The 26,342-nt window shown below is 41.4% G+C and overlaps 1 protein-coding gene across 1 annotated transcript in view; it reads left to right on the top strand.

The window, feature by feature from the left end:
* Positions 1-10,393: 10,393 nt before the first annotated feature.
* Positions 10,394-26,342, top strand: part of GNAL (G protein subunit alpha L) — a 324,240-nt gene continuing 308,291 nt past the window's right edge. Inside the window, exon 1 of the mRNA XM_039526666.1 lies at positions 10,394-11,141. Within this exon, the coding sequence (XP_039382600.1) occupies positions 10,661-11,141 (481 nt within the window). The 5' untranslated portion in view covers positions 10,394-10,660. The remainder of the gene's footprint in view (positions 11,142-26,342) is intronic.

The following is a 26,342-nucleotide window of genomic DNA, read 5'->3' as shown; positions in this document are numbered from 1 at the left end:
GGGCTCCATGCACTGCCTATGCCCACAGGCATCACTCCGCAACTCCCATTGGCTGCAGTTCCCAGACAATGGGAGCTGCAGAGCTGGCGATTGTGTGTGGAGCAACACACAGAGCCCCCCTCTCCTAGGAGCTGCAGGGACATGCCAGTTGGAGCCAGATAGAGAGCCTGCCAGCCCTGCCAACCCTCCCCTCCAGCACCGACAGGGTTCCCAGGCTGCGTGCTACTGCCCAACCCCCACAGCACCAGCAGGGGTCCTGGCCCACACAGCGCACTCTGCAGCACTAGCAGGGGTCCCGGACTGCCCCTCCAGATCACCCGCGGCCCCCCAGCCCAAGTTTTAGTTAGGGGTATATAGTAAAAATCATGGACAAGTCATGGGTGTGAATTTTTGTTTACTGTCCATGACCTGTCCATGACTTTTACTAAAAATACCCGTGACTAAAACGTAGCCATACTCATAAACTGAAAAATGAGGGAGTGAAGGCTCAGATGGTTTGATTATGTAAAGGGCACTCCTGATGACTGTATGGGTAAGAGAGTCCAACAAATCAAGATTGAAAGAAAAAAAGAGAGCGAGAAAGGCTGAGCCAAGAAGAACTGATGAGATGTCATAAAGGAAGACATGTTAGCATGTGGCAGCATCGCGCATATGGCATTGAACAGAGCACCTTGGAGGGAGAGAATCTGTAGAGTGCACCTCATTTGGCGGAATTAATGCAGGAAGAAGAAGAATGTGTGTCCCAACTTGTACATTTCAAAGTGTTTTACTAAGGTGAGGAAACATTATTTTCTCCATTTTATAGTTTATATGAGAGGCACTGGGGTCCACTACCTCAAAAGTGTTCTGTTCCTAGTGCAGCCACAGGCTTCCTCTATAACCTTTAGCAAATCATAGAAGATGAGGGTTGGACAGTGATTTCCCTATACCCCCCCGGGGGGGTGTACACCCCCCCTGAATTTTCCCAACACCCCCCCTAGTTTTGTGAGCTAGTTACATACCAATTTAGTGACTGTTTGGAAATCTGAATTTAAACTGAAACATTAATACAGACTTTAAAAGCATATAAAGTGTATGATAAAATATGTGTATCTGAAAAAGTATAATAGATTTGAAAAGTATAAACATAGACTAGCTTCCTTGCTTCCTTATACAGCTGTTTTTTTATGATGTCAGTGCATTCATTTCGGTGATGTTGGCCAACCTAATAATTTCTAATGCTGATTTGTAAGCAAAGTCTAAATGAGTTCTCCCTGACAGCTAGTGATGAGCTGGGGGCTAAGGCTTCAGAGCCAGATTATATTTACATTCACACCTAATCTACCTAGGTATGCAGCAAACAGAGCTGTGTTGTCCAAGTGATAGATTCTGGCTGGGGTTGGATTACAAACCACTTGAATGTGGGGGGAAGGGGGGATGAAATGTTCATAGAATCATAGAATCTCAGGGTTGGAAGGGACCTCAGGAGGTATCTAGTCCAACCCCCTGCTCAAAGCAGGACCAAACCCAACTAAATCATCCCAGCCAGGGCTTTGTCAAGCCTGACCTTAAAAACCTCTAAGGAAGGAGATTCCACTACCTCCCTAGGTAACGCATTCCAGTGCTTCACCACCCTACTAGTGAAAAAGTTTTTCCTAATATCCAACCTAAACCTCCCCCTCTGCAACTTGAGACCATTACTCCTTGTTCTGTCATCTTCTACCACTGAGAACAGTCTAGATCCATCCTCTTTGGAACCCCCTTTCAGGTAGTTGCAAGCAGCTATCAAATCCCCCCTCATTCTTCTCTTCTGCAGACTAAACAATCCCAGTTCCCTCAGCCTCTCCTCATAAGTCATGTGCTCCAGCCCCCTAATCATTTTTGTTGCCCTCCGCTGGACTCTCTCCAATTTATCCACATCCTTCTTGTAGTGTGGGGCCCAAAACTGGACACAGTACTCCAAATGAGGCCTCACCAGTGCTGAGTAGAGGGGAATGATCACATCCCTCGATCTGCTGGAAATGCCCCTACTTATACAACCCAAAATGTCATTAGCCTTCTTGGCAACAAGGGCACACTGTTGACTCATATTCAGCTTTTCGTCCACCGTAACCCCTAGGTCCTTTTCTGCAGAACTGCTACCCAGCCATTCGGTCCCTAGTCTGTAGCAGTGCATGGGATTCTTCCGTCCTAAGTGCAGGACTCTGCACTTGTCCTTGTTGAACCTCATCATATTTCTTTTGGCCCAATCCTCTAATTTGTCTAATGTTGTTCTTATTGTATGATTAAAGGGCAGTAGAACTGTGCTTAGCCTGTGATGATTTGAAGGCATCAAGAGAGAGGGTGGGGACCTGTCCCTCTCCACTGTTTAAAGACAGAGCTGATTAGGCTCCAATAGATAGTCTTTTGTTCTAACCACTGCAGTTGAAATCACTTAATCATTTAATAGGCAGCAGGTTTAAAACAAATAAAAGGAAGTTCTTTAATAGGCAGCAGGTTTAAAACAAATAAAAGGAAGTTCTTCTTCACGCAGCGCACAGTCAACTTGTGGAACTCCTTACCTGAGGAGGTTGTGAAGGCTAGGACTATAACAATGTTTAAAAGGGGACTGGATAAATTCATGGTGGCTAAGTCCATAAATGGCTATTAGCCAGGATGGGTAAGAATGGTGTCCCTAGCCTCTGTTCGTCAGAGGATGGAGATGGATGGCAGGAGAGAGATCACTTGATCATTGCCTGTTAGGTTCACTCCCTCAGGGGCACCTGGCATTGGCCACTGTCGGTAGACAGATACTGGGCTAGATGGACCTTTGGTCTGACCCGGTACGGCCGTTCTTATGTTCTTACTGACAATCAGGTCTAAGTGCTTAGTCCTGTTGTGGGGACAGTGTTCCTGTGGGTACAGTGTTTTTGTGTAAGAGACAGCCCAGACTGCACTAGCAGCGAGGTTCCCGCACTGAGGGCTCAGCTGAAATCACTGAGAGCTGGTGGAACCTCAAGAGACCAACTCGCAGCGGTCACAGTGGTAGGTGACAGCAGAAGGTGACTGGGCAGGGCCATTGGCAACAGAGTGGTGGAGTGAACGGTGGCACAATGAACAGCCGTGGCCAGAGCAAACTGTGCCTTTTTGTCCCCCACCTGGAAGGTGAACTCACGTGAAAGCACCTCTGAACTCTGAGTCTCCACTGACCAAGGACAACACCGATGAGTGGAGTGCGGTGGAGGGAAAAGTGAGGGGCATGTTAAATAAACATTTGTTTGTTGGACTATATTTTAGTCACTTTGCTCCAGAATGCTAGATTTGTGACTGGGAATGGAAACTTATATAAATATGTTTCCCAGTAGGCCAAGGTTTTTAAAATGCAGTATTTGCCAAGGTTGTTATCTCACATTATTGCTATCTTGGGAGGTCATTATGTTGGGGAGTTTCTGTACTAAACATTTTTATTATAATTAATTTTTACATAAGAATGGTCAGACTGGGTCAGACCCATGGTCCATCTAGCCCAGTACCTGTCTTACAACAGTGGTCAAGGCCAGGTGCTTCAGAGGGAATGAATAGAACAGGGAATCATCAAGTGATCCATCCCCTGTTACCCATTCCCAGCTTCTGGCAAACAGGCTAGGGACACTCAGAGCATGGCGTTGCATCCCTCTCATCCTAGCTAATAGCCACAGATGGACCTGTTCTCCAGGAATTTATCTAGTTCTTTTTAAAATCCTGTTATAGTTTTGGTCTTCACAGCATCCCCTGGCAAAGAGTTCCCTGGGTTGACTTTATATTGTGTGAAGAAATACTTTCTTTTGTTTTTTTTTAAATCTGCTGCCTATTAATTTCATTGGGTGACTGCTAGTTCTTGTGTTATGTGAAGAATTAAATAAAATTTCCTTATTCACTTTCTTCGCACCAGTCAAGATTTTGTAGACCTCTATCATATCCCCATTAGTCATCTCTTTTCTAAGCTGAAAATTCCCAGTCACTTTAATCTCTCCTCCTGTTTCATACCCCTCATCATTTTAGTTGCCCATCTCTGTACCTTTTCCAATTCCAATATATATATTTTTAGGATGAGTGACCAGATGTACACACACTATTCAATGTGTGCACATACCATGGATTTATATAGAGGCAATATGATATTTTCTGTCTTATTATCTATCCCTTTCTTAATGATTCCCAACATTGTTTGCTTTTGTGACTGTTGCTGCACATGGAGTGGATGTTTTCAGAGAACTATCCACAATGACTCCAAGATCTCTTCCTTGAGTGTTAACAGCTAATTCAGATGCTATCATTTTGTATGTATAGTTGAGATTGCTTTCCAATGTGCATTACTTTGCATTTATCAACACTGAATTTAATTTGCCATTTTATTGCCCAGTCACCCAGTTGTGTGAGATCCCTTTGTAGCTCTTCGCAGTCTGCCTGGGACTTAATTATCTTGAATAGTTTTGTATCATCTGCAAATTTTGCCACCTCACTGTTTACCCATTTTTCCAGATGAATATGTTGAATAGGACTGGTCCCAGTACTGACCCCTCAAGGATACCACTTTTATCTCTTTCCATTCTGAAAACTGATAATTTATTCCTACCCTTTGTTTCCCATCTTTTAACCAGTTACTGATCCATGAGAGGATCTTCCCTCTTACCCTATGATGGCTTACTTTTCAAAAGTCAATTTAAATTAAATATATTTTTTTAGAAATCTAGATCTGTTATGTGTTTTGGTGTAACTTGCATTTTCCTCATGTTAAATTTGCATTATCCTAACAAAACATTTACTTTGTTCACTTTCTTCACATCAGTCAAGATTTTATAGACCTTTAGCATATCCCCCCCTTAGTCATCTCTTTTCTAAGCTGAATATTCCCAGTCATTTTAATTTCTTCTCCTATTTCATGCTCCTAATCATTTTAGTTGCCCATATCTGTACTTTGTGCATTTCCAGTATGTCTTTTTTGGGATGGGGTAACCAGATCTGCACACAGTATTCAAGGTGTACATGTGCCATGGATTTATATAGAGGCAATATGATATTTTCTGTCTTATTATCTATCCCTTTCTTTAAAATGCAAAGGTTTCAGAGTAGCAGACATGTTAGTCTGTACTGCAAAAAGAACATAAGCTTTCGTGGGCTACATCCGATGAAGTGGACTGTAGCCCACGAAAGCTTATGCTCAAATAAATTTGTTAGTCTCTAAGGTGCCACAAGTGCTCCTGTTCTTTTTAAAAAAGCAAACAGAATGTTGGGTATCACTGACTGCAGCTGCACACTGAGTGGATGTTTTCAGAGAACTATCCACAATGACTGCAAGATCTTTCTTGAGTGTTAACAGCTAATTCAGACTCCTTCATTTTGTATGTATAGTTGAGATTGTTTTCCAATGTACATTACTTTGCATTTATCAACATTAAATTTCATCTGCCATTTTTGTTGCCCAGTCACCCAGTTTCATGAGATCCCTTTGTAATTCTTCGCAGTCTGCCTGGGACTTACCTATCTTGAATAATTTTGTATCATCTGCAAATTTTGCCACCTCACTGTTTACCCATTTTTCCAGATCATTTATGAATATGTTGAACAGCACTGGTCCCAGTACCGACGCCTCAGGGATACGACTTTTTATCTCTCTCCATTCTGAAAACTGATAATTTATTCCTACCCTTTGTTTCCCATCTTTTAACCAGTTACTGATCCATGAGAGGACTTTCCTCTTACCCCATGATGGTTTACTTTTCAAAAGTCAATTTAAATTAAATACTTTTTTTTTAAATGTATGGTTTTTAGAAATCTAGACCTGTTATGTGTTTTGGTGTAACTTGCATTATTCTTATGTTAAATTTGCATAATCCTAACAAAACATTTACTTTATTCATATCTTTTTTATATATCTCATTGGTCCTGACACCCCCCCTGTAAATTCGAACACCCCCCCTAATTTCAATTCCTGGGGAAACCACTGGGGTTGGAAGAGGCATCAGGAGGTCATCTAGTCCAACCTCCTGCTCAAAGCAGGACCAACACCAACTAAATATCCCAGCCAGGGCTTTGTCAAGCTGGGCCTTAAAAATCTCTAAGGATGGAGGTTCCACCACCTCCCTAGGTAACCCATTCCAGTGCTTCACCACCCTCCTAGTGAAATAGTGTTTCATAATATCCACCCTAGATCTCTCCCACTGCAACTTGAGACCATTGCTCCTTGTTCTGTCATCTGCCCTCACTGAGAACAGCCTAGCTCCATCCTCTTTGGAACCCCCCTTCAGGTAGCTGAAGGCTGCTCTCAAATCCCCCCTCACTCTTCTCTTCTGCAGACTAAATAAGCGCAGTTTCCTCAGCCTCTCCTCATAAGTCATGTGCCCCAGGGCCCTAATCATTTTCATTGCCCTTCACTGGACTCTCTCCAATTTGTCCACATCCTTTCTGTAGTGGGGGTGCCCAAAACGGGACGCAATACTCCAGATGTGGCCTCACCAGTGCCAAATAGAGGGGAATAATCACTTCCCTCGATCTGTTGGCAATGCTCCTACTAATGCAGCCCAATATGCCATTAGCCTTCTTGGCAACAAGGGCACACCGTTGACTCATATCCAGCTTCTTATCTACTGTAATTCCTAGGTCCTTTTCTGCAGAACTGCTGCTTAGTCAGTCAGTCCCCAGCCTGTAGCAGTGCATGGGATTCTTCCGTCCTAAGTGCAGGACTCCGCACTTGTCCTTGTTGAACCTCATCAGATTTCTTTTAGCCGAATCCTCCAATTTGTCTAGGTCATTCTGGACTCTATCCCTACCCTCCACCATATCTACCTCTTCCCACAGCTTAGTGTCATCCACGAACTTGCTGAGGGTGCAATCCATCCCATCATCCAGATCATTAATGAGGATGTTTAACAAAACCGGCCCCAGGACCGACCCCTGGGGCACTCCCATTGATACTGGCTGCCAATTAGACAGGGATGTTGATCACTACCTGTTGAGCCTGACGATCTAGCCAATCCATACTACTTTAAAATCCATACTACTTTAACTAGCTGGCAAGAATACTGTGGGAGACCATATCAAAAGTGTTGTTAAAGTCAAGGTATATCATGTCCACAGCTTTCCTCATACCCATTTATCTCATCATAGAAGGCAATCAGGTTGGTCAGGCATGATTTGCCCTTGGTGAATCCATGTTGACTGTTCCTGATCACCTTCCTCTCCTCAAGTGTTTCAAAATGATTCCTTGAGGACCTGCTCCATGATTTTTCCGGGGACTCAAGTGAAGCCGGATTCTCCTTCTTCCCTTTTTTAAAGATAGGCATTATATTTGCCTTTTTCCAATTGTCCAATCACTTAAATCTGGAGTTCTCAAGCTGGAGGTCGGATCCCTCAGGGCATTGGGAGGTTATTACATGGGGGGGTTGTGAGCTGTCAGCCTCCACCCCAAAATCTGAGAACCCCTGATTTAAGTGCTCCGAGCTTCACTTACTCCACTTAGAAAATGGATCTGCACCTATTCATCCTAGGCCAAGAGGACATTTTGGTGGGCAAATGCAAGGAGTAATTTTACCAGACTCTGGAATTTCCTTTCATATTTGAAAAGTAACCCTTTAATCCCACAGATATTTTTGTTTGTACTTAACTTTAAGCATGTGATAGTTATGTCAATTTTAGTGAAGTCAAGAATTGATGAGTGGACCCTCAAATGGCACCTTTCTTCCTTAATTTGGGCCCTTAATTTAAATAGATATAAAAAAGAAATAGTACTTTTTTCTATAAATCCCCTCGTCCATCTTTTGGAGGAGACACAAAACCAATGTACTGGCAAGCTGTGGTCATTGAACATATAATAACACTAGCTAGTATAAGGGTATTACTCCCAGCTAGCCAGATTCCATGTTGGATAATTACATTCTGCTCACTGAAATTTCCCCTGTAATTTCAACTTTATGTCCTAAAATGTGGTGTACTCTTATGGACTGTTAAAACACCTACTGATTTCCAGTTTAGATATACTTGCATTTCAGTGATGGGTGAAGTAATTTCTGTTGTTGATATATAGTTGGTCATGTACTTTAGAAACCAATTGCAAGAAAGAACTACATAATAAATGTGAAATATTAAGAATTTTTAACAGAAACAGAAATGAGTGCACTCCATTCCGAGATGATAAGGCAGATATTCTCATTTGGTGCAAGGATCAATACTGTGAGTGGGATTACTACCAAATGTCTACTATGGGCCTGATACTATTACTAAGGAAGTCAATGGCAAAATTTGGTTTGTATAGTGCAGGATGGAATCCTTAATTCTCAGTTTTACAAGGATCTAGTTCTTTCATGGCAGTGTGTTGTCTTTTCCCAGTGAAAGATAATGCAAGACTATAAATGCTTCCTAAATATATATTGGCAGGGATGTTCATTAAATCGTTGGACATGGAGTTGTATTTATGAAAGATCTTTCCCTTTCTCTTATCCAAAAACTAAAAACTGTTGCCAACTTGGTCTCATCACTAAGGAATATAGAGACACTAGCTTCATGCACTTCTTAATAAAAAAGGCTATAAATAGTGTTGTCTGTTCATATATTATTGGTCAGGGAAAATATTACATGCCAAGAAATTGACATGCTGCTGCAAGGTTACTAAAAAGTCTAGAGAAATGTTATTAGCCAGTATAGAGAATCATTACTATCATATTGCAGATATTAACAAATCAAGAGGTCCTATTTAATACTATAAATCGCTCTAAGGTATATTTTTATCATAAGAATTCTACCTATGCCATTAGTGTTGCAATTTAGAAACATTATTCCTACCCGCACACAAATAGGTCTCTTAATAGGCAGATTGAAAATTTCACTAAATATTACAGTAGAAAATTGAGATGTGGAGGATGCACACAGAGTGGAGGAAGCTGGGACAAAGCATATCTGACATATTTGTAACATTAAGTGGGAAGACAAAATAGTCTCTTTGTCCAAGATTTCTTATGTGTATGGCCACCGTTATCTTTCAACATGACACAGCCTGCCTTTAAGTGCCATCCATCCCTATACAGCAATTGAAGCAATATGAGTTTTGGTAGAGTACTACAATTAACATTTGGGTACAGAGCAAGAGAGAGAACAAACCTGAATATGTATTTTCTCCATTATTTTCTAGCAACACCAGGTCTGAAGTCCCTTTCCATAACTACTCTGTGTGAAGGGGGAAGCTGAGCATGCATATGATTGGAGGTTTTGTTTTAGTGTATGGGAACTTGTGAGTGTGGAGATGGGTGGATTGTGGCTGTATGAGGGGATTGTATGAATGAGTGTATGTGGGTGATGATTCTATCTTTTGTTAAGGATAATATGGTTCATGCCTCAACCAGCCTCTCTAACGAGGCTTTACCTCATTAGGCAGCTGTTGGGGGCAGAGCTTGGTGTGTGGGATGGGAAGTCCTGTTTCTGTGCATGTTGAGGGTTTTGAGGGTATAGGAAGTTGGGAGGCATAGGCAGCTGACGGAGGTTGTATATATAAGCGGGTGGGGGAAGACGGGGTTGTGACAAAAGGGCAGCTGATGGCTGTGTGTTTGGATAAGGGAGGAGGTTTGAGGGGGATGATGTCTGGGTGTGTAAGTGATGAAGGGGGGTTGGGGAGGAAGTTTATGGAGAGTGTCTGGGGTAAGGGAAGTGGTGAGGGGTGCGTGTATAAAGGAGGAAGGGGGATCAGTCTGAGGAGGAAGTTTACAGAGCATGTCTGGTGTACGGGAAGTGGTGAGGGGTGCGTGTATAAAGGAGGAAGGTGGATAAGTCTGAGGAGGAAGTTTATGGAGGGTGTCTGGGTGTACGGGAAGGGGTGAGGGGTGAGTGCATAAAGGAGGAAGGAGAGGACGTTTACAGAGGGTGTCTGGGTGTACGGGAAGGGGTGAGGGATGCATGTATAAGGAAGGAGAGGAAGTTGATGGAGTGTGTCTGGGTGTACGGGAAGGGGTGAGGGGTGCATGTATAAGGAAGGAGAGGAAGTTGATGGAGTGTGTCTGGGTGTACGGGAAGGGGTGGAAGTTGACAGAGGGTGTCTGGGTGTACTGGAAGGGGTGATGGGTGCGTGTATAAGGAAGGACAGGAAGTTGATGGAGAGTGTCTGGGTGTATGGGAAGGGGTGAGGGGTGAGTGTATGAAGGAGGAAGGGGGATAAGTCTGAGGAGGATGTTTACAGAGGGTGTGTCTGTCCCGGGCAAGGGAAGGGGATGTGGGGAGTGTGGGGGGCTGTGTGTGAGGGCTGGGCTGTGCGATAACATAGTCGCCGGGGCGGGGGGGGGGCTGAGAGGACGGCTCTGAGCGCGGAGGAGCGGGCGGTGTGTGTGGGGAGCCGGTGGGGGCTGTGACGTGCGAGGGGATAGCTGTCAGGCTCTGTGGGAGGGGATGGCTGTGAGCCTGTCAGTGTGGGCCGAGGGCCTCCCCTCCCCGCCGCTCTGTGCCTGCGCGGTGGGCTTGCGCTGGGGTATTTACGGTAAGGTGGACGCGGCGGCGGTAGCAGCTCCGTGTCAGGTGATCTGAGCAGAGGAGCCGGAGAGGAAAATGCAAGATGGCCCGACGGGGCCGTGAGGGGCTCCCCGCCGCCCCCTCCCCGCCCGGATCCCGGCAGCGCAGGGCCAGCGGCGAGCGCTGAGCCCAGCCCCGCCGCGCTAGAGCCCGTCCCCAGGAGGGGCTCCGAGCCATGGGGCTCTGCTACAGTCTGCGCCCGCGGCTCTTTGGGGACTCCGGCGGAGGCGGCTCCATCTCCAGCGCCGCCTCGGAGCCCGAGCAGCCCGCAGAGCACACGGCCCCCCCGCCGCAGCCGCTCGGGGCCCCGCGGGGAGGCAGCTGCTGCGGGCAGCCGGGGGCCGGCCGCTCGCTCCACCCTGCAGACAAGCGCCGGGGAGAGGCGGACGGGCCGCAGCCGCCGCCGCTGCTGCTGCAGAACGGAGGCGGCAACGGGGCGGCCCCGGAGCGGCAGCCGCTGCCCAAGCCCGGCGGCGGCGGCGGCAAACAGCCCCGGCAGCCGCCTCAGGCGGCCGCGCTGCAGAGACCCTGGGAGAAGCTGCGCCTGGAGGAGCGGGAGGCGGAGAAGGAGGCGAGGAAAGTCAGCAAGAGCATCGACCGGGCGCTGAAGGAGCAGAAGCGGGAGTACAAGCAAACGCACCGGCTGCTGCTGCTGGGTACGTGTGTGAGGGGGAGCCGGGCCGCCCCCGCGCAGCCCCCGGCCGGCAGGTGCCCAGCCGGGCTCCCAGCCAGCCCTTCTGGCGTCCCCCATAGTCCCTCCTTTGTCTCGTCCTTCTCCTTTCTCTTCTCCTTTCTTCTCTCCACAGCTCTGCTTCCCCCTCTGTCTCCCTCCTCCTCCCCCCCCCCGGTTGCTGGCCCTCTCTCTCCCCCAGCCAGGTTTCCACCTTTTCTTCCCCTTCCCTGTGTCCCACCTCCCAGGATCTGGAAATGGTTTTGCAATGGAGAATTTGATTTGTAACTAGCCCCATAAAAGGCGAGCTGCTCCACCCAGGCAGCAAAGCAGAAGTGATGTGGAGACGGTAACGAGCAGGCTTCATTTTCAGCTGGGAGGAGGAGGTGGTGTGCGTGGTATGCGGTGTGTGTGTGTCTGTGTTGTCTAGCCGAAAAGTAAACGGCGCTTGTGCTGGCATCTCAGGAATTCGAAAATCAGATGCATGGAAGATGAAAATGGCTTTGAATAAAGAATGTGATCTGTCAAAGAGCCTCCTCTCTGCTACTTGTGTGGAACCACTGATGGCTTAATAGGAAGTGGTAGTACGGGCTTGTAGCTCGTAATGGGCTGACTGCTGAAATGCTAGGAAATATGGACTGGTTATTTTAGGGAAGGACTAGAGCATATGAGGGAAAGTAATTCGGTATGGGTATGTATAGTCTCTACCATATACTTGTTCCAAGAATAGTGGTTCACTTACCTATTTTCAAGGGGAAAACAAACCCCAAAACAAAACATACAACCCTGCAAGGTGACTTGTTTTTTCGGAAATACTATGTGCTGCTTGCCATTTGCTCTTTAAAGATATTAGTTAATAGTCTTCTCTAGAGGCTTAATCCCAGCTAATACCCCTGTGGTTTTTATACTGTAAGTGTATCTAATACAATCTAATGTCCTGCAGGAAATGGAATAGTCATACTGCAGGGTTGTTTTTGTTTTTTAATGGTCTAAGGAAAGGGGTATAGGTGCCTCCTGAGCATGACCACTAATTCCTATTAGTGTTGAAATACATTTTTTTGGGGGGGGGTACAAATGTGTGTTGGCTTGGATCTCTACATGCATTACAGAGTGCGGATAGCTATATTTATTTATACAGCAGTACTTTAACTGATTCCTTCATTTGACTTTAGGGGGCGGGGGGAACAAAACAATGTACAGTAATATGGCAGTCTCCAAGATACTTCCTTATGTTAAGGTGTAGTTCATGTTTACCAGAACAGTATCACTGAAATTCTAAAAATAAACTACAGACTTGGTTATTGTCTGGAAGTTTTGTAATATATAGCAAAGCTGGTAATTATAGGGGAAAATTCCTACTGTTTGGAATACAATACTCTATATAAAAATAACAGTGGCCCCTACCCCACACTTCTCCAGTCCAACTTCAATGCTTAAGCTTTAAAATTTATATCCTATTAAGATACATTGATTTTTTTTCTGATCTGTAAAACAGTGTGATTGATACTAATGTGGACAGAAGAAGCAGTTGTCACTGAACGGTGGCCTGCTTCTAAAGAGCCATTGAACAAAAGATTGCTAGCAAATAAGTGGAGTGAGTGTGTGGTCTGTAATGTGGAGGCAATAAAATAGTAGACCAGAGAGACACACAGCTCTTCAAGAAGGATACAATTTTTTTTCTCTTCTCGCACCCACTGAGCTGCTACGTATACTAAAAATATTAGCTCAGCACTTCAAAAACCTCAATAGTAATTGCAATCTAATCTGCAGCTCTTCCTGTTCTCAAGTTAGGGAAGGGGGGATGATGTGTTGCTGTCATAGGCCCCAATCCAGCAAAGATTTAAGCATGTGCTTAACTTTATGCACTGTGATGCCCCATTGTAGTCTAGGGGACTACTTGCAGCATGTAAAGTTTAGCATGTATGTAAGTCTTATAGGATCTGGGCCTAAGAAACTGGCATTGTCTCATCCCTCATTTGGGACAGGTAAAGCGGCAGGAGCCTTGTGTTACTATCGCTACTGCAGCAAAGAATAAGTGAGAGCAGCTTATATGTCTAAATTAACAACTGAAAAAAATCAGCTTTCTAAAAAGTCTCTGTATATCAGAGAAACAGTAACTGGCAAAACATTTTTTTCAGATATGTAAAGTAAATTGTTCAGGCTCTGTCTGATATATTGTAACTTCTTTCCTTGTATATTGTTGTGTGGATAGAAAATCCTTTTTTATAAAAGGAAACTATCAACTTGAAATATGACCTACTTTAAAACAACTGTATATTTTTCCTGTCCCTGATGTCCCCTCACCAAGATACTTGCTTTTACATTCACCTTTTCCTATTTAAAAAAATACTCTCTTATGCTGTGTGAAAGATCAACATAAAAAGGAAATGGCCTATACAAGAGAAACCCTGACAGTGGCTAAATACAAAGTTCTGTCAGATACACACGGGAAACAAACAAAATAGAGACATATATTCCCCTATTCTTTCATTTATAGTAATCATGTATTGTTTTAAAAAAAGTCTAAGCCCCTTAGAGATAATAGGAAGGTTTCTGTTGTTTTTTCCTTGATAATTCTGAACAAATGCACTAGACATCTCATTTTAACATTAATTCCTGAGTCCTTTAATGAGGTCCACACCTGTGAACCCCTTGTTCCTCCATGTAAATACAAGAGATCATGGAGCTGGAACCAGCTGCAAGATCAGGGTTTAAATTAATTACTTTCTAAGGGGTCACTATTATGTTTCACCCCTTTTCTTATTTTTGAATAAGTCACTTGCCAAACTGAACTTGAATAAAATAAATAAAAACTGTTTTATATAGCTGTTCACATATTCAAAACAATACATAGGAAAAAAAAGTTTAGGTACATTTTGCACTAGAGGCATGCAGCCCTATTTTATGCAAAAATCATTAACATAGAAGAAATTAACTGAAACCAGTCAGAGACTTCTGTCATTGGATATGTAAATTATGACTGCTGAAAGTCTTAAATATGTATGTTTATTTTTTTTTCTAATTGCAAATCTTGTATGTGTTGGGATTTTTTCTTTAACATTTTTATCATGTGAAAAAAATCATGGCCACTTTGAGCCTTTCTGTAGATAAACTCATCATCTTTATTAAAAGTTTAAACTGTAATGTATAATTCTGAAATTGTGTTCGGGATTGTGGGGTAGGATCATCTGGGCATCTCTCTCCATTGTGGAGGGCTCATGCATTGGTACACCTCAGTTCCTCTTGTTCTTTGCTGTGGCACATAATAGCTTGTCTCCTGGGGTTTATAATACACTGATCTAATTCTGATTGCTGGGTTTACTGCAGGGATGGCTGTGCAAGGTTTAGTGGCCTGTAATGTACCTGAGGTCAGATTTGATTATCTGGTGGTCCATTCTACCCTTAAACTTTGACTCTATGAAGATGTCTTGTATACAATTTCAGACACATTATGTGATGTCCATTTTATTTTAAATTAGGCATGTTATGATTGGTAACTGAATAAAGTAACTTATAAATAGAACTTAAAATTTGATTCTTTTATGTACCATTAGTCATTTGTGCTAGTTTATTGAGTTATTTAGTCACAGAATCTCTTTTGCTCTCCATTTCTACTTCATTAATGGAGAATTGAAGGCTGTGAGTTCTCACCCACCTCATTGTTCTAAGGGGTTATTGACACACAAAGTTGCACTAAAATAACAGTTGTAATTACACCTCTTGTTGTTTTTTTTGCTAAAGTGGATTGATTTAAATCACAGATTTTTTTTTAATCAAGCTGGAAACATTGATTTAAATTATTGCTTTTAATCTTGTTTTGCATTTGTAGCTTCTAGGTACTAAAGTAAGTTACTTCTAAAGTAAGTTCATTCTGTTTGGTCGGCATAACGATTAATACATGCTGACTTACAACCAAATATAGCCTTTACAATAAAGATGGTGGTACTTTTTACTTTCCAGGAGAATACATTATATCTATACACATTTATTAAAACAATTTATATAGCTTTACATAGATTTATTCAGATGATCAGTTTTTACTTTTGTAAAAAAATGATGAATGGTGCATTGCTTATTTACTAGGCAATGATTTTTATGGGTGTTTGTCAAGCCGTGTTTGAATTTCAATTTCTGTCCAATTAAAAATGTACAAAAGCAGCATTTTAACATTGGATTTTTTTAGTTACATAAAACTACCATAAATGTGCTGGATACACAAGAAAACAAAGTTGATCAAAACGCATTTTGTGTTTAAAACAGATTACGCAATAGTATTGACATAGGTATTGAATTGATGGACTGTTTCTGGTCACCATGGGCCAGGTTTTCAAAGGTATTTAGGTGCCCAGAGATACAGAAAGATGCCTTGTGGGGTTTTCAGAAATGCTTGAATAGCATAGCTGCTTAACTCTCTCAGCAAAATCAGTGAGAGTTAGCCATCCAATCTGTATCTTTTGGGCACCTAAATACCTTTTAAAATCTCATAGACTCATAGATAGATGCAAATCTGTTGATATCTGCTCTACATCCATGGATATCCACGGACAGTGTTTGCAGATCAGGTGCGGATACAGTTTTTGCATCTATGCAGGGCTCTCCTCATAGACTTGAGGGCCGCAAGGGACCATCATGATCATCTAGTCTGACCTCCTGCACATTGCAGACCACAGAACCTCACCCACCCATAACCTCTGGCTAAGCTACTGAAGTCCTCAAATCTTGACTTAAAGACTTCAAGTTACAGAGAATTCACCAATTTGGCCTAGTCTACACTATAAAATTAGGTTGGTATAACTATGTTGCTCAGGAGTGTGGAAAAAATCCACACACCTGAGCGACACAGTTCAACCAACCTATCCCCCAGTGTAGACAGCGCTAGGTTGACAGGAGAATTCTCTTGTTGACCTTGCTACCGTCTCAGGAAGTGGATTACTTACGCTGATGTGGGGGGATAGGGTTGCCAGTTTTGGTTGGGCGTATTCCTGGAGGTTTCATCACATGACATAATCTTTAATTCCTGGAGACTCCAGGACAATCCTGAAGGGTTGGCAACTGTAACCAGAGAACTCTCCCATCCATGTAGGTAGCATCTCTGTAGACAAGCCCTCATTCCAGTTCAGACCAGGAAGTGACCCAGGCCCCATGCCGCAGAGAAAGGAAACCCTGAGGTCTCTGCCCATCTGATCTGAGAGAAAATTCCTTCCCGACCCTGAATATGGCAATCAGTTATACCCCAGCTAACTGACTAGTAACTGTCATCATCTCCCACCCAGTTTTTAGTCATATACTGGAAGAGCAAAAACAGGGTTCCCTGGTTTTTCAATTCTGAATTCATTCCTCAGCTTTGTAGGAAACTAATCCAAATTAAGAAAATGTTCTCTTTGCACCTGTTAGCTAAACTGAAACCAAGTAATTAAGGAAAAAGCTTTTCCGCACAACAGAAACTGAAAGCACTTACATTTGGAAAAAAATGTAAATACCAGTATTGAATCAGTTGTAAAGACAGAAAATAATATAGATATTTATTTAATGCAGTACCTGACGTTGTGCTATCTTTATAAATCTTGAGTTAACCTCAGAAGTTAAAGATGTTTCCTCTCGATTCTGTACATAATTAAAAAAGCAGCACTCTTTAACTCATTAAAATTTGGATGGGGGTTTTAGATGCAGCATTTTTTTAATTAAATGATTAAAATAAGTTTAGATCTTAACATTGTCATAATTTCAAATTAAATTTTAAACATTTCTTTTTAAAGAGAAAACATGATATAATATATATAATTTTAATTTAAAAAAGCTCTGTTTTTAAAATCTGTAATTGTCCACCCTCTTCTTCAGTGCAAATATAGGTGTGGATTCTTATTGTTAAGCCAGAAGTTGGCCCCTCTAGTACATGCCTGCTTAAAAACCTCTCTGACTGTATTGTTGTGCTTGTAATAAACTTCTGTACTACTAGAAAGTGATAGCATGTGCTGTAACCGAATTAATTGGAGCATCATATCTGACATTCTGTGGAATATCAATCACACATTCTTGTTGTCAGAGCACTGAATGTTGTGTTACTAGACCAATTATCTTATTGTTTTGTGCTGATAGATTCAGGACCCATTGTATGTAGGCAATTATAATATAGACCTGGAAGTACAAGTGTCAGGAACAGAATTTCTTAAGTCTCTGAGTTAAAGGTCTGTTTTATGTATTTTACCATCATATTAAAGCAAATGGCTCTTAAAACAACCAAATCTTTCATGTCATTCTGACATCTTACCAAATGATGTGCTTTACGACATTATGCTAAGTGTGATACAAACACAGGAGAACAGGGAAGAAGAGCTTACAACCTACCTGGAAGACACACATTTAAGGATTTAAAAAAAAAAGCCAATAAGCAGTGTGCTCAGGACAGTGATAGGTGCACATGATTTTAGTTTCTTTTTAATTTATTTGTGTAAGCTACTGAAACTGATTCTTGATCTAACCATTGTTAGTTTCTCTTTTGCTTTTGGCCACTGATTACTTGTAGTCAAACCTTGCCTAATTATTAACCTATTTCAAACGGTTTTTTTCCTGTTTTTCTTTTTTAAAATAGAATATTTTTTTTAAGTCTTCCACTGAATGTGGAAGGGAGCAGTAAGTTTTGGAGAATGTGTATCTGCTCTGAAGAGACAGACCCTACAATCATCAGATTATGCTATCATCAGACCTCTGCATAGTAATTTCCTAAAAATATCAAAATAGACATTTGGTAGAATTTATAAGTTTGCATGAAAATCTGATGCACTATTGTATTGCTTTTTATATAGTTTTCAGTAGCTAAGACTGTAAAGTAGGTTTAAAATATTTAAGAGGGTGTTTTGGGATGTAAATTTACATCAAGCTTACAAGTTATAGAAGAATGATGCAGGAGAAGAGTGCTGATTTTTTTTTTTAAGGTATGTTTTAAAACTTTCCGCTGTCTAATAGAGGCCCTCATGTGGTATTTCCGTCATGCATGTATTTTTCCTTCTAGATGTGTCCAAATAATTGTAATGTTTATAATACTCCATAGTGCCTTTTTCATTCTAGCATCACACTTCATAAATTAAACTGCACCACATTTTGAGGGGGTTTTACAGAAATTTAATCATACAACTTCTAGACTTAAATTGATATGAAAGATAAGTTAAAGTAAGCTTTCAGGGCAATTCTCTGGTGAGAAACTCAGCATCCTGGCCAGCTTGTGGGAAAGAGGAAGTGCTGACATTTTTATTAGAATGCTTTCCATGGTTCCTTCTTATCTGCCTCTAATGATTAGGTGCCTGATAAACTTGAACAACTTGATGCATCCCGTGGATGGTGTAAGGAAGGAATAATTTTCTTTTCCTCTTCCCTAAACCTCAGAACCTCCTGACTGCAACGGTATAGGATATCTTTTCTCAGTCTTTCCTTCAACCTTATTTTGGTGGTATATGTCTGTGAATATTCCATTTGTTTGCCTCTGCTGCTGATCATTGCTTTCCCAAGCAGCAGAATGACATTGGAATGATTCTCTTCAGCAGCTCTGCTCAGTCCCTAGGTTCTGAGTAGCAGCAATGAGACTCACCAGTTTTGCTAACTTCCTTCTATTGATGCTGAAGTCCTGAGCAGAGGCACTTGAGTTGTCTGTAGTCAGCTGAAGTTAGCATTGCATCATTTAACATTTAGAAAGCTTGATTTCCACCTATAAAGAAATAAGTATTCTTTAAAAGGAAACAAGCGGCTGAAGAAATTGTTGCTTTACACAGGATGAATGTATTTTTCATGCTCTATACATATTGACTCCATTTTAAATATGAGTAAACTGCGACACAGAACAGATGCTTCTTAACCAAGATCACACTGGAGATGATGACAGGGTCAGGACTAAAATTCTAAAATCTCAATCCCTTTCTCTAACTATATCTATATCAAGGTGAGAATGTATTTAATTAACATTTTTTAAAATAAAGCAAACAATAATCCCTCTTTGCATTGTGTAATAATCCTCCTTTGCAGTAAATAAAATTTTCAACTTTGAATTTTTTTTTAAATGTTGTAGATAGAAATGCTGAAATAATTCATTTGATAGAACCGTAATACCAGGCAGTATATCTTTAATTCCACAGACAGAAGGTCTCTGTCAGTCACAAGCTTGTTTTCTGTCTTATGACCTGTAATTGTTTGTTTGCAGCATTATGAGATTGAATGTCTTACCTTAGTGCCCAAAGGAAATTGTTAGAACAAAAATTATTTAAGACAATAAGAGGCTTAGCCTTCATCTCCCCTTCCCCCCCCCCCAAAAAAAAACACAAAAAAACCCACAGGGTGGGGAAGGGAAGTAAGAAGTTGAGGCTAAATTCAGTTCTGGTGTAAATCCACTTACTTCCATCAGTTGCTCTAGATCAGGAATGAATTTGGCCTTTTGTAGAGCAATTATTTGAGACAATCTAATAATATTTACCATCTGCCATAGCTTATACTTCATTCTTATATTTTCTCAGTTGAAAACAAGGCAGTGAAGGGTGAAATCTGTAAGAATATCATTGCAAAGCAAGTTGATCAGCAGTGATTAATATTCTTTTAATATTGCACATGTATATGTTAAAATCCTTTTTATGCCACTTCTGCACATAAGACTGTAAAGTTACAAGGTGATGGATTTAAGATACTTTCCTTTTTTTCTTAATAAACTGCATTAAGCAGATTGTCGAAGCAGAGATAATTCACTGTTTGTATGAGGCTTCAAAGAGCAGGATCAGAACTGATGGGCAGTATTAAATTCTGTATTTGTGTTCTCAGCATTTTTTGTGTCTGCCTGTGTGATGTTTAGTCTTTGCATGCAAACCATCAAAAGACAAGACCCTGTCTTGGAATGTAATAAGATCAAGGCATGACATTAGGTAATATCTTCCAGTGTAAATGTTTGATAGTGATTTTTGAGGTGAAGTTAAAGGAGACGATCAACATAAATGTTTTTAAATTCACCAAAAATTCCAGTTATGACCGGAACGCTCTAAATAACCCCTGTTTTGATTTTGTTTTTTATTTTTTAATTCTAAGGCTTTTTTTCTTACCTGGTTGATGTTTTATAATTTTTATACATGGGAATAGTGAAGCTGGTTTATACATAACGTTTAAATACACAAAGTAAACAAATTGGGGGGGAAAATAGGGTGCGTTTTGGTAACTTCTTTCAAATTCTAGTTATATCGGGTGTTGAAATTTTATAGCAGATGTGAAACTTTCAAACAAAAGTTTGGGGATGGTTAAGTTGATAGTGTCTCTCTAAGAAGGAAACATTCTTCTGAGAAACAAATTCAAGATCATTGTCCAACTGGCCTCTTAAAACTGTGAGGAAGGAAAACCTTCCATTCATGGTATGGTTTAGTACACACAGTGGAGATAAGCAACAAGCTTGAGAATATACAGTAAATCAGAACATGATTCTCTCTGCATAGCTTTTCTATTGTAACCTTAAAAGAGAAAATCTTTGGTAATATATGCGATATATTCCATATCTCATTTCTGACACATTTTGATAGGATAATAAGGTTTTTCCAGTAGGGAGAATGAAGTCTGTAGAATATCAGATGTGTGGCATTAAGATACTTGCAATGTAAAATAGATTTTTGCAACAGGAGTGCTGACTGCTTAGACTTGAAAAGTGTCTAGAATATCACATTCCTACATTACATATCAGAGGCTTCAAGCTTAAAAAATCCACTACACACAATCAGTGATGAGTGACATTGATTTTTTTTATTTTATTTTTTTTAAATGTTGGACATTTGTGCTACAAAATGCAGGCATATGCTGTTATAAGTGTCTGACTGGAAACATTGAACCTGCTATGGGCTTGCTACTTCTTGTCCCATTTTAAAAATGGGATACCCTTAGCTATTACTATTGTTCACATCCTTGTGATGTGCTTGGAATTACACAAGACAAATGGCAGGGTTTTTTTTCCCTTCATTATCCTCCTGCACCCTCAGGTATATAGTGTCCATTTCAGTCTTGTGCTGGTCAGCTCAGGCTTCTGAGTGTCATGTTGATGGATTTGGCTGCTTTCTCTATTCTTCAGTGTAATGTTTCTCTAGTTTACCCTCCTTTTTTTTCTCTTTTCTGATGGTGTCTATATTGTCGTGGAAGTCATGTTGCATCCTTGTTGTGTTTAGATCTTTTAGTTGTGCACTGTCAACAGTCTCTCTTTTTTTTTTTAACCTTCTTCATTCTCTTTAACTTCATCTTCAATTTAGTGAGGGTTATGGTCACTGCCCACATCATCTGTTCCAGGAATGGGTATGGTAGACATGAAGGTGGCGTAGCAATCCTGATGTCAGATGAAGCAGAGCAAGCACACTGACTGAGTGGGAATCAGTTAAAGAAAGAATGATCAGAGCTCATTTTCAAACTAGATTTTTTTTTCCAAACTCTGTCATACAGTGTTTATATACCAAGAAAAAAGCCAGATGAGGAAAAGGATGTGTTTTTATGATTTGTTACAGTATATGTCAGCCAAGATCCCAAAATATATCATAGAGACTGATTATTTTTTAACTCAAAGGTTAGAAGTAACAATGATGGGTTGGTGAGGCAGAGGCTTGGACATGAACCAAAACTGTGAACGATTAGTAGAAATTTGCAGATTGAACAACCTAGTGATAAGGTGGAACAATATTTCCTCAAAGAAATCAATAAAGTGATATGGAACTCCACAGATGGTACTACAAAAAACAGTTTCCCTTCCCTGAAGAACTTACAACCTAAAAGACCTCATAGAGAAGACAGGACACACTGAGAATATGTAGACAAAGGAATAACTTATTAATTCGTATGTATTTTGTAGATCTGGAACTTTTGGCATCACAGAATATAATGTATTTAGTACAGGTACATTGGAAAATGAATTTATTGAGGAAAATTTCACGTTTGTAGAAGTGTCTTATTGTTGATGTATTCAGTCAGCAAACTGAACGGTGAAAGTACTTGGACATAAAATGTGTGCGATATTCATGCTCATTAGCTGTGGCTGTCACTATTACATTACTATTGTAATGTGTCTCACACAGTCATGGATTGACTTCATAACATAAAATGAAGCAGTACAATGCACTAACTCTAAAAGGAAATAGTGCCAAAATATTGGTTTTAGTAGATACTCTTATTAGCTAAAACTGGAAATTTTCAGTGATTTGTGCAGAGCTTGTTGGATCAGATCCAGTGAAATGTGGGCCTTACTTGTTTTTAAGCTTGGCAGAGTTTTTATTTATTTATTTATTTATTTTAGAATTTTGATGGATGATAATATAGACTTATTTGTAAACTCTTTCTTTTTTAAATTTTTTTCCTCAGTAGCCCAAAATCATGGGTTTTAAGCATTTATTGTATTGGTTTAAATTTTCTCAGGTGTAGAAAACTAAGGTACGATTCACACAATAATTTATTTAATGACAGATGATGAGAATCAAAAGTTAAAGCTTTATTTTTGTAACAAGCCTAAAACAGTCTAAATCAGAGTTTTGCCACTCCCACAGCTAGGATGTTGTGGGCTGAGGGAAGAGAATCTTGGGCTTTTTTTTTTTTTAATGGATATCGGAATGCATTATTATTATTATTTATTTTATTTTGCTAGAACCGGGAGATGATTCCAGATTTTGAAAGCTCTTTAAATTTGAGTTTGTCCTTATTGTAGTACAAACCATTGAGCTGCCCAAGTTGGTTTTCAGAGAAGCGCGTACAATGTTTCTTAAACTTTTCTGAACAGACTGATCTTTCCACAAACACTGACGTTAATGGCACTACAAGTGCATGTAATGCCACACTGGACATGAGAAGCAATGACTGAGTTTCCCTTCTTCAGTATTCAAGTGTCGTTACACTGCCATCACATGGTGCATCCCATATCATGTACAAATCAAAATTGTGTGTGAACTCTTCTTGCAAGGGAAAATACACACAATATTTTCATAGTTGCTAAAATTGTGTGATATTTGAGCCTTGACAGATGACTCAAACACTTTATAGTTGGCAAAAAGAGATCCTGATCCATAAAATCTGTCAGGTACATTGCAGGATATGACGGCCTTCAGTTTGCTTTGAAATTCTGATGCAAAAGGATGCATTCCAGATTAAAGGAACTGCCTTTTGGAGCCTGTTCACTAGAGTTTCATGTCTTTTTAAGGCATTATCAATAGCAAGAGCAACTTGTAAATTTCAGTTAAGCAGCATATCTCTGTGGTGTATCAGGGTGCATTTGTTTCCATTTGCAAATGAATCCTGTGGGTTTTCCCAAAAATACACAAAGAAAAGAGAACTTGCAATACAATTATTGCTTATTTCCATTGTCCTTGATCATTTGATGTAGTTGCATTGCCTTCTTTGAGGTGACTGCGTCTTCTTTAATGAGAGAGTCTGGCACACTCTCCCAGTGCTCATGAATGAATTCTGCTGTCTTGAGCCAAGAAAACGTAACTGATGGAAAAACATGAGGGGGCACACGTAAATCTGATGGGCTCACGTTGGTCTCACAGACTTTAAAAAATGTTCACCTTTGCCTGCTGGTATGTATTGCTGGAAAATGTCCCACAAATATGGTGATGTTGCAGAACATATCAGTTTTGATTGTATGGTCAATGGCTATATGCAAAAGATGAGCAATACGTGGAATATGCAGCAGATGTGGATACATTTTTCAAGTTCTTTACTAAGAATTGCATGTACAGTGAGGAGTCATTGTTGATGCATGGCTTTCCCATGTTTGGCCATACTCTCACAACACATCTTGAATTCAAATTTAAATGACTTCCTGTGAGATATTAGGATACAGTCCAGACCAGTGTGGGGGCTCTATTGTCTGGCCCTGCAATTTTGGGTTCCTTACAATGCCTTGCTGTAGAAGCTCTATCCTGGGCCACTCACAGACAGCCTGCCAGCATGCAAGTCACACCTTGAGTGTCTGTGTGTAACTGCAGCCTGCCAGCCATATTTGGGTTACACTCTGGCTCTCACCAGCCTTGGTTATACTGCAGGGTGATCCGAACACACCCCCAGTCCTAGATTTCGCCCTCCCCCCCCCCCCCGAAATGATATTGTGTACTACCCAGACCTCTCCTGCCCAGTACAAATATTTTAAATCCGTTATTCCTTTAAGGGAATAATTATTATCTCAAGTAGGTATTCAAACACTTCAGTTTAAGTACACTGGATGAGATAAAACAATAAAGGGGGGGAAGGATAGCTCAGTGGTTTGAGCATTGGCCTGCTAAACCCAGGGTTGTGAGTTCAATCCTTGAGGAGGCCACTTAGGGATTTGGGGCAAAAATTGGTCCTGCTAGTGAAGGCAGGGGGCTGGACTCAATGACCTTTCGAGATCCCTTCCAGTTCTAGGAGATTGGTATATCTCCAATTATTACCTATTACCTAAGTGTATTAACTACAAAAGGAGATTTTTAAGTGAGTACAAGTAGTGAGCAAGGCTACTATTTAATCACAGGTACTTTTAGTAAAAGTCATGGACAGGTCACGAGCAAGAAACAAATCATGGCCCATAACCTGTCCATGACTTACACCATAAATACCCCTGATTGAATCTTGTGGGGAGCCCGTGGCACCAGCTGCTGGGGTGGGGGGAGCCCATGGCCTCTTCTGGCCCCACTGCCCCAGGACTGCTGCTCAGGTGGTCCCCAGGGCCAGCCTCATTGGCCACTGTTCAGGCGACTTTCACAGGGCCGGCTGCCAGAGCAGCTGGCAATGCAGCTGGGCCCCAGAGCTGTGGGTGGCAGGAGTACCCTGCAGCTCCTGGCCTCCATGGGCAGCGGGGGAGCCCCCAGCTGCTGCAGGTGTGAGTGAGAAATTTACATCTTGGCAAACAGATTTACTGTCATCTGAACCGCAGCTGGAGATGATTCTCAAAGAAGAGAAATGCTATAAGAAGGGAGAACAGAGGCTGTAAATCACCTCTCTCCCCTCATCTCTACTCTCAGCATCAACATTTGAAAGACACAGGAAGCACCATTGAACTAGGGGAATGGTCCTGGCTGAAGATATTTAGCCAAACTGCTGGGAGCACGTGGTGAGAGAAAACTTTTTGCTTCAAGTTCACATAGCTTGGTAAGTTAGGTATTAGTAAGGGTAAGATTTTTGTCATGGTTATTTTTAGTAAAAGTCATGGACAGGTCACAGAAAATCAACAAAAATTAATGGAAGCCTGTGACTTGTCTAGGGGCAGAGGGGCTGCTGCCAGCTCGAGCTCCACCACTGTAGTGGGGAGGGGACTGACAACTCCTCCAGCCCCACCTCTGTGGGCAGTGGGGGCTGAAGCCAAAAACATCATGGAGGGCCATTCAAATCACAGAATCCGTGACGAAATCATATCCTTGGGTATTAATTTGCATTTTACCTTTTATTTCTTTGTAACCAATGCTGACTTCTGTGCCTCATTACTTGTAATCACTTAACATCTATCTTTCTGTAGTTTAATACACTTGTTTTATTATTTTATCTAAACCAGTGTGTGCTTGGATGGAAGTATTTGGAAACTCCATTTGCGATAACAGGGTTTGTGCATATCATTTTCTCTTAATGAAATTATGTACTTCCTATACTGCACAGAAGGACAGAGCTGGGTGGTACAAGGCACCCATTTCTGGGCACAAGTCTGGGACTGGGAATTTGATGGTGTCACTCTGCAATATAATTTAGGAATGGCTGGATAGAAACACTCAGATAATTCTGTTGAGGGTGATAGTCTCTAGAATGCACAATGTGTAAACAGACGAGGAGTGGTTGTTCTCACAGTGAAGCAATGTAAAAGACACCCCAATTGGAGAGTTGAGGGGACACTGCTGTTAAACTGTCCAGATTGCACTGTGGGGAATGTCACACCCCCATACAGTACTAGTGCATTTGGGCCCCCACCTCAAATGTCATTGCAGTCATTTTCCCCCAAACTTTGACCTAAAATTACTGTTGCATCAATCAGATCTGCAGCTCCAGCAGAAGATCGCTTGCTAGCTCAGCCAGTAGAATATTAGGCTCTTAATCTGAGAGGCCAGGATTCAAGCCCCTATCTGGGCACTTAGCTCTTGAATTGCCTTGTGTGCCAGGAGCCAAATGATTCCTGGTGGTGTCCAGAACCACGCATGGATTCCTAAAAGATGTGGCAATTTCCTGGAAAGGTCCCTTTCTCTTG

Source organism: Mauremys reevesii, linkage group 2 (genome assembly GCF_016161935.1).
Source record: "Mauremys reevesii isolate NIE-2019 linkage group 2, ASM1616193v1, whole genome shotgun sequence".
In the NCBI taxonomy this organism is placed as follows: Eukaryota; Metazoa; Chordata; order Testudines; family Geoemydidae; genus Mauremys; species Mauremys reevesii.
Note: the sequence above shows the minus strand (reverse complement) of the source record. Positions and strands in the feature narration are given on the sequence as shown.